Below are 8,176 nucleotides of genomic sequence, written 5' to 3'. Positions count from 1 at the left end.
AATGTAACTGCAATATGCCACCCAACTCTTATGACCATTTGTCCACACCAACAGTGCAACTCAGCTCAGGTAATGGCCCAAACCAGATGTGGATGGGTTAGGGAAGGAGGAGACAACCCAAATCCTGTACAACTGCAGATTCTGACCACATCTTTGGATTGACTACAGTGCAGGTGTAAGTAAAAGTCCACTCACTGAACTTCCTGGAGAGGGGAAGAAAACACTGAAAATTACTGCATCAGACCGCCAGTCCATCTAATTCAGTATTGTCCACACTGACTGGCAGTGGCTTTCCAGATTTCAAAATGGGATCTTTCCCAGTCCTACCAGGAGATGCTGGGGACTGAAACTGAGGCACAGTTTCATGTCAGGCATGCAGCCTGACATGCAGGTAGGCGCTCAAGATTGGTGACTCCACTCTAGCCATTGCTGACATTAAACCACACACTACTGCCTCCTTCCTCCCTTTGTTGTGGGCAGTCAAAAGGGTGCTTCGGAGTAGTGGATGATGTAGGGGCTTTGGACCTCTGTGGGCAGGAAGTTCTGGGGACTCCCAGTGGCTAGTTGCTGCCTGCACCACAGTAGCTCATACAGTGGAGGGTGTTGTGTTGTCATTATGCCTGGCAGGTTGTGTGTTTGTATGGGATGAGGCAGTGGTCACCATCACCATGAGTGGAAAGGCTATTTCAATTGCTGACTGACATGGGCCATCATCACTGCTTTAGCTCATGACTGACGGGGACCGGCAGTGTTCCCATGGATACTGAAAGTGTGCCTGGTTGTGTTGCTTTGTTCTGTGCTCTTTGCAGTGGCATCTCCCCACCTGCGCTGGGACTGTATAGGATGTGGGTGTATTGTGGTGTCATTGCACTGACGTATGGGGCCCATGTGTCCATGGAGAATAGGATTGCTCAGTCCATTTATCTACAGATTAAATAAGTTTTTATTTAATTTCTGGTGTTCTGGTTGCAATTCTTTGCTCCTTAATTTGTGCATTTCTTGTATTACATTTTTGACATTTATCCCATTCCTAGATGCTTCGAGTGTCGCATCATTGAAAGGAAATATGAGGACAAAGTCACCTACTCGGGGGAATGGCTTTTTGTCTTTATCTGAGAGAAAGTATGGAGGGATAGATGGCTTATGGGCATAGAGCTCAGGCGAGTGAAACCAGCAGGTAGAGTGAACAGGCTCACAGAGAGAGGAACTAGTTCTTAAGGTCTGCTTGCTTTTAGGGGATGGCTTTGATGGCAGGGGCGTTTTCGGCATGTTCATCCTCTCACGCAGCTGCGAGGTCAAGGTTTTCTTTGGGTATGCACTGGCTGTCCTGCCAAAGGATGGGGTGCTTTTATTAATCTTCAGGAGTGACGGGGAAGGGGAAGTGGCTGCAGACTTAATCCCCTTTCCACAAGTCATGAAGTCCAGCGAGACCTCTGCCTGGGTAGTCAACAGACAGCTGGTTTGGCTAAAGCATGAAAACTTCCGGTTGACCCCTTTGTTTTTCCTCAAAGTGTCGGCCTCCTTGTAGTTTAGCAGGTCGATGACGTCATGGAGCAAACTCCTTTTCACAGTTGCGTCAGTGGCACAGTCCAAACGCAAGCCTGGGCTGTGATTCACTTCCAGAAGCCAGGGCTTCAACTTGTCGTCAACCAGAATGTCAAATCCAAAGAGCTCAAAGCAATTTGAGGTAAATGGTACGGACGGGGTGATGGCGAGCAAGGTAAGTGTGACAATGTGGTTGATCCTCTTCCACAAGCGCAGGTCATCCACATTGCGGCTACGTAGGTAGGCCCGGAAACGGCTAAAAGTCCATTTGCAACCAGAGCCAATGACATCTTTATCCTTGGTGTATGAGGGTCCAAATTTATTGATGCTGGTGTTTGTCAAGTGGGCATAAACATTGTCTAGGCATTCGAGGTCAAACTTCTCTGTGGCAAACCTCACCAGCCCTTCTTCGTAGGTATAAATAGTGAGGGGACAGAAACTTGTGACACAGACGTAAAGACGGAGATCCCACTTGTACCCAGAAATAAGCAAGGGGTTGCTGATGTACTTCTGCACAATGACCATGCAGTCATAAACAAAGTCTTTAATGTCCTGAAAAATTAGGATGCCCCTTCCACGAGACCTGTCGACAGGCTTGCAGATCCAGTAACTCAGCTTTTTGCCTGGCGTTTGCCTCTCCTTGGTGTACTCTGTTATGAATTTGATGTAGTCATTGGGCATGATGAAAGCTGCTGGACTGAACTCGTAGAGAGCTGTTCCATAAATTCCTTTCATGCGTTTCAGGTGTCTTGCCAAATAGTCTTTCCTGGTGATCCTGATCGTTTCTGGGTGATGATTGAGCCTCTGCCATGGTTTAATGCCCCGGTGCTCTGTCATCCGGAAAGGATGATTCTGCCAGTATAGATTCCAGTCCTCATTATCTTGCTCGTGCTCATCATACTCAACCCAGCCACATTCCAGTAAAATCTCACGGACCAATGCAGGAACGCTATCATGTAGCCGGAAAACTAGTGGCCTGATGATCTCTCCTGAACCAACCCTTTTGGCTGTGGTGGTGCTTTCATTTCCTGGAGAGAGAGTGGGGGAAATCAACTGGTGCATTTGGGTTATTTAACATTTCAGTAAAGGTGTGACTTTGATTACAACCTCAGCTGTCCTGCATTGAAAGTTAAACACCATTAATCTGTAAAGCAATATAGGAACTTGGCAAGGAAAATAACATGCATTTTTTTCAGTGTTAAATGGAAATATCGGTTATAATCCATATGATGCTGAATCAAATGACTCTCACTGACATTACTGTATCCGGGCAGAGTTTGAAGTACATGTGTTCTCAAGTTCTGGGTCCCTGCAGTCCACCATGCTGGAGATGGAGGAATGAAATACAGGAGGTTCAGCTCTCTTGAGCATGCAAGGGCCCTAGTTTTTATACCTGCTCAGGCCCTTCCAGAGGCCTCACGCTGCCCAACAATCACAGGGGGCTGACCTTCCCCATTCCTTTATCTTTCTCTGCCTGAAGAAAGCTTTGAGCCTGAGTAAATTAGGGTGACCATATTTTGGAAACCAAAAAGGAGGACAACATGGTCGGCCCCAAGGGGGCGTGTCCAGTACCAAGGGGGCGTGCCCACCCGAACATAGCCTTGGTCACATGTCTGATTTTACAGCACACATTTAAGACAAATCTGTTCTACATAACATCTTAATATTAAAATCACTGAAATAAAGAACAAGTGAGAGATTCAATGTATCTGAAATTAACTTCACTCACTCCTACTTTGGTAGGTTTTGCTGTACTTTGAAGCTTTTGCTATATTCTTTGTGTTACATTCTCCCCTTCCCTCAAATATCTTTTCTGACTGTATCTTCACTCATTGCAAGCTGCTGTTGTTGTTAACAGGGTTTGCTACTGCCCCCAGATCTGTTTCAAATTTGGTACGGCTAAAGCTCTACCTAAAAGCTTTCATGGTGCCAACTTTCAGCTCTTTATCTTTAAAAATGACAGTTTTAAAAATAATAATTTTAAAACCTCATTTTTAAAAAAAATCCTAAAAAATCAATGGATGAACAGATCTGTTTCAAATTTGGTGTGGCTAAAGCACTACCTAAATCCTATCATGGTACAAAGTTTCATCTCTTTAACTTTAAAAATGACAATTCTAAAAATAATAATTTTAAAACCTAAATTTTTAAAAAATTCCTAAAAAATCAATGGATGAACGAAACTGTTTCAAATTTGGTATGACTAAAGCCCTTCCTAAGAGCTACCATTGTGCCAAGTTTCATGTCTTTATCTTAAAAAATGAAGGAGTTATAAGCATTTTTGTTAATTCCCATTAGAGCTGCTCTTTGGGGGAAAACCCGGATTTCCCCTCCCCCTCCCGGATTTGCCATCAAAAACCCGGGCAAATCCAGGCAAATCCGGTCATATGGTCACCCTAGAGTAAATGCTGTTAGTACTTATAATATAAGAAGAGCCCTGCTGGATCAGCCCAATGTCCTACCTAGTCCAACAACCTGTCACCCACAGCGGCCAACTAGATCCCAATGGGAATCTCGCAAGTAGGACATGAAAGCAATGCTGCCTCTGATACCAGAAGAGTAGAGTATAGCAAGGATGACTTGTAGTCTATGATGATGATGATGATGATGATGATGATGATGATGATGATGAACCACCCAGAGAGCTTCAGCTATGGGGCGGTATACAAATGCAATAAATAAATAAAATAATGCTGACTAAGTTAGGCTCCATCCTCAGAACATGCTGTTGGTAATTCAAGCTCTGCATCTGAACTGCTGCTTCCTTTATGCTGCTTCTCAGTAAATACCATTGGCGTACTGAAAATATTTGTTTTAATTGCATATTTAATCAACCGTTTTGTCGTATTCTCTTTGTTTATTGGATTGCTATTTGAGTTAGTTAGAGATTTTGAATGGGCATTTATATCATTTTAATTTTGTAAGTCACCCTGAGGGCCCATCTGGACCATATTGTGGGGTATAAATGTAAATAAATCATTATATTTATCAAGCCACTCATATGCTACACTAGCTAACAGAGCAGGCACAGCATCCATGCTATGTTATATACACGATTGCTGTTGATAATTATATATGTTTCATACACACTCTTGGTGTTGTCATGGCTAAATGGCCCATGCAATCTGATCCTGTGCATGTTTACTCAGAAGCAAGGACCACTGAGTTTAGTGGTATTTACTGCCAAGTATGTGTGCTTAAGGCTGTTATCTTAGGATGACTTGTGAGTAAGCTGTCTTTGTCTGGCACCTCCCTATCACATCTGGCAATGCAATGTAAAAGAGCCGATCATACCCTTCCATGCAATGCTCCTAGTTGCATGAATAGGCATGTGCCTGCCGCTGCTCCCACACACCTAAGAAGCACATGTTCTATACAGAGGCCTGATTGATGTGTTTCTTTTCTCACCCCAAGGAGGGGGAAGATACCTGACTGGGGTCTCCATACATATTGGCTTGAAGAGCCCACATCACATATTACTTAGATCAGGGAACGTGTGGTGCTCGTCCAGAGCTGACAGGAACTGGAATCTGGCAACATCTGGAGGGCCACAGGTTCCTCACTCTTGCTTAGATGAATGGTGGAAAGGGGGACTGTGCTCACTTCTCCTTCGTGCAATGAGGAAGAATACCAGGTATTTACGTGAACCACCCCTGAGGTCTTGAGTAGAACTGGTGCCCAGCTGGGTGTGCAGATAAGTTCTGACCTGAAGAAAGACTCTTCTGTCCTGGTACCAGGACTCGTGTTAGGTTCTACCATCAGGACAAGCAATGATACAAATGTATTCATATTTCAGGTCCCAAGAAAAATTCAGCTGACTTGTAGGGTTTTTATGAGGATGCTAAACAGGCCGCTTGCTTGTGAAGACTCAAGCAACTGAGTTTGTGAAGGGCTTAAAGAGAATGTTAAAGATCAAATACCTTTCTCTGAGCTCCTCAATCCTGCCAGATTTTCAGTACTGTGAATATGCAAAAGTAAATGAGAAATTACTATAAATTATATATATATAGTGCAAAGACCTTTACAAGATTTCACTTATCCTTGTTTTTCTTAACTGGTTTTCTGCTTTAAAAAATGGAAGTAGCTGAAGAAAACTACAGGAGAGCTATGAGTGGAAGACTACAATGTCTGAATCCCCCATAATATTAGGTGAATTTTATTAGGGCAAAAGCCTTCTCTGGAAGCACCACATGTACCCCAGACATTCCTGAAATAAATGTCACACTCCCTGCTGAGTGTCCAATCTTATTTCTCCTGTAGAGTTCCTGAATGTTATCCCTTGAGTACTTTGGGGACTTTTTTTGTGGTGGGAAATGCCAGCGGTGTGCTGGCTTAGGCCTTAGATTCCTCTCCCCAGCATTGGACAGCATTCCACTCACACTCACACACACACACACACACACACCACTGCCACTAGCCTCTGCACATTTGCAGGTTTGCGCTCTCCTCTGGGTGATGTCATTGTGGGGACTGGCCCAGCTGCACTGCCCAGGATGAGAGGTGAGGGAGCAGGCAGAGGCAATACCAGGCACCGAAGCCTCCCCCCGTCTCATGGTCCCCAAAGAGGATGACCAAGGCCCTGTCTACACATCGTACTGAAGGTGCATGCATGCGCCCCCAGTACGACCCCAAAACGATGGTGTAGACGGCAGCCCAGAAGAGACAGAGGAGGTGGCGGCTGGGGAACTGGCCGCGTCCTTGCCGCCGCCGCCTCCTCCCCGCCGGCCTCCTGCTGCTGGGGTAAGAGCGACCCGGGTCGGAGAGAACCCGCCTCCGCCTCCGTCTCTTCTGGGCTGCCGTCTACACCATCGTTTTGGGGTCGTACTGGGGGTGCATGCATGCGCCTTCAGTACGACGTGTATACAGGGCCCAAGAAAGGGTAGCAGTTTATTTCTCTAAACAGCCCCCTGGGACCAATTCTGCGTTCCATGCCCAAGGGAGAGAGAGAGAGGGCAGAGGCAGGAGCAGCCTCTTCCTTATTCACACACCTGAGCTCTCCCTCTGGGTGGTATGGTGGAGCCAGCCATTGCTACCAGAGGGAGAGGGTGTAAGATAGGTAGCCTACACCAGTGAGATGAAAGAATAATTGGTGTATTTCTTCCTACAGTTCTCTTTGGCAAACACTCAATGCACTCACCTGGAGCATGCTCAGTTCCAACCTTTCTAAAAGAAACATGTTTGCCTTTTTGCCACTTGCTAGTAAGAACATAAGTATATATTTTAGGGGGCATATGAAGAATTATAGCAGGAGAATAGAACCACAAGACTGGGGTCCCAGTTCAGATGGCCATGCCCCCCTTTTTTTTCCCCTGGCCATGTCCCACTGCTCCCGACCACTCAGCATTTGGTGGTTTCCTGACTTCTGTGGAGGTATTATCCCCATTCAAAAAGGCTGAAGTGCCTCTCTTAAGGCTTAGTTACTGGCAATAAGCACTTTAAGCTACAATATGCTGATATTTGGGGTATTGGGCCTTATTTCGTTTGCCTTCCACCCCACCCAGTACTGGAATGCAGCCCCAAGAGCTTCTCTGAAATGCAGTTTGGCCCTCAAAAGTCCACCTGTGACCCTGTTCAGATGACATGCTAAGCCACAATGGTTAAGCATTTTAAGCTAAATGTTATGGCTTAGCATGTCGTGTGAACCATTCCTCACCATGGTGCCTACATAACCACGGTTTAAACATGCCCACTAGTCATTTGTTGCAAAAGGGTTAGTGGCCTAACCATGGCCTAGTGTGTTGTCTGAACAGGCCCTTCGTGTGTATGTGTTAGGGTTTGGGTTGGGATGACATCATAAGTACCCATCCTAGGGGGAGGCAACCCCAGAAACTGCAGAGTTCAGAAAAGGAGAGAGCCATTTTCCCACCCACCCTTGCTGCCTCTTCCCCTTCCCTCCTGTGCCTTTAAAAGCAGTGTGCGCTGCTAACATTAGCACATGATGCTGCTTCTCTCCATGCTATGAAAATGCATCACCTGTTGATTTCCGCAGCAAAAGGTACTGTTGCAGGGTTGTGTTTTTCTGGTCAGTTGGCAATGCCTCCTCCTCCACCACCACCACCACCAATGAAAACAACTTGCAAAGAAATACTTGTTCTTTACAACCCAAAAGTTTTAAATGGGGGGGGGGCATTTAGTGGTAGCCCTGTCTATACTGGCCCATTCTTCCACTCTGATCCTCCTTTCCCATTGTCTTATCTAAGCAGATGTTTGATCATTAAACACCAGCATTTACATTAGGAGCTAAGCACCCAAAAGAAAACTTTGCAAACCATATTTCCTCTGTAGCTGTACACATCTGAACTTTTCCAGGGTGGCAGTCAGTCTTTCGTAAAAGTGACATCTTGAACATCTCATGCCTATTTGGAGAAGTCTTCCTCGTTCCATTCTCAGCTCCCACATTTTAAAGTAGTACTGAGAATGTATTATTTCTCAAGTTCTAAATTGTTGCCACGGGAACCCATGTTGCGCTGCGCGTCACCCATTCCAGCATTCTGTTTCCTTGTTCCTCCCTTCTCAATAGAACAGTAAGTGATGCCCTAATCTTGCATGGTATTATACAGCTAGAACTGCTTTTGAGATTGCACATTTATAGAGAAGTAGCCAACAGACACCATGACCCAATGTTTAAGTC

At 45.4% G+C, this 8,176-nt stretch overlaps 1 protein-coding gene across 1 annotated transcript; it reads right to left on the bottom strand.

Annotated features, from left to right (window-relative positions):
- Positions 1–924: 924 nt before the first annotated feature.
- On the bottom strand, positions 925–7,885 carry TTLL2 (tubulin tyrosine ligase like 2). Its single transcript, XM_063125670.1, has 3 exons — positions 7,815–7,885; positions 5,466–5,503; positions 925–2,573 (listed from the first exon to the last, which is right to left on the bottom strand). Exons 1-3 carry the CDS (start codon positions 7,883–7,885, stop codon positions 925–927), a joined length of 1,758 nt encoding a protein of 585 aa, XP_062981740.1.
- Positions 7,886–8,176: the final 291 nt, after the last annotated feature.

This window comes from Elgaria multicarinata, chromosome 4, assembly GCF_023053635.1.
Source record: "Elgaria multicarinata webbii isolate HBS135686 ecotype San Diego chromosome 4, rElgMul1.1.pri, whole genome shotgun sequence".
NCBI lineage: Eukaryota > Metazoa > Chordata > Lepidosauria > Squamata > Anguidae > Elgaria > Elgaria multicarinata.
This window is presented reverse-complemented; position numbering and strand designations above follow the sequence as displayed.

Excerpts from the sequence above, each read along its gene's own strand:
- TTLL2 (XM_063125670.1), bottom strand. The coding sequence starts at position 7,885 with ATGTCACTTTTACGAAAGACTGACTGCCACCCTGGAAAAGTTCAGATG. Across the intron at positions 5,504-7,814 it reads ACAGCTACAGAGGAAATATG|TACTGAAAATCTGGCAGGAT; the intron begins GTTTGCAAAGTT and ends GCATATTCACAG. Across the intron at positions 2,574-5,465 it reads ATTGAGGAGCTCAGAGAAAG|GAAATGAAAGCACCACCACA; the intron begins GTATTTGATCTT and ends CTCTCTCTCCAG.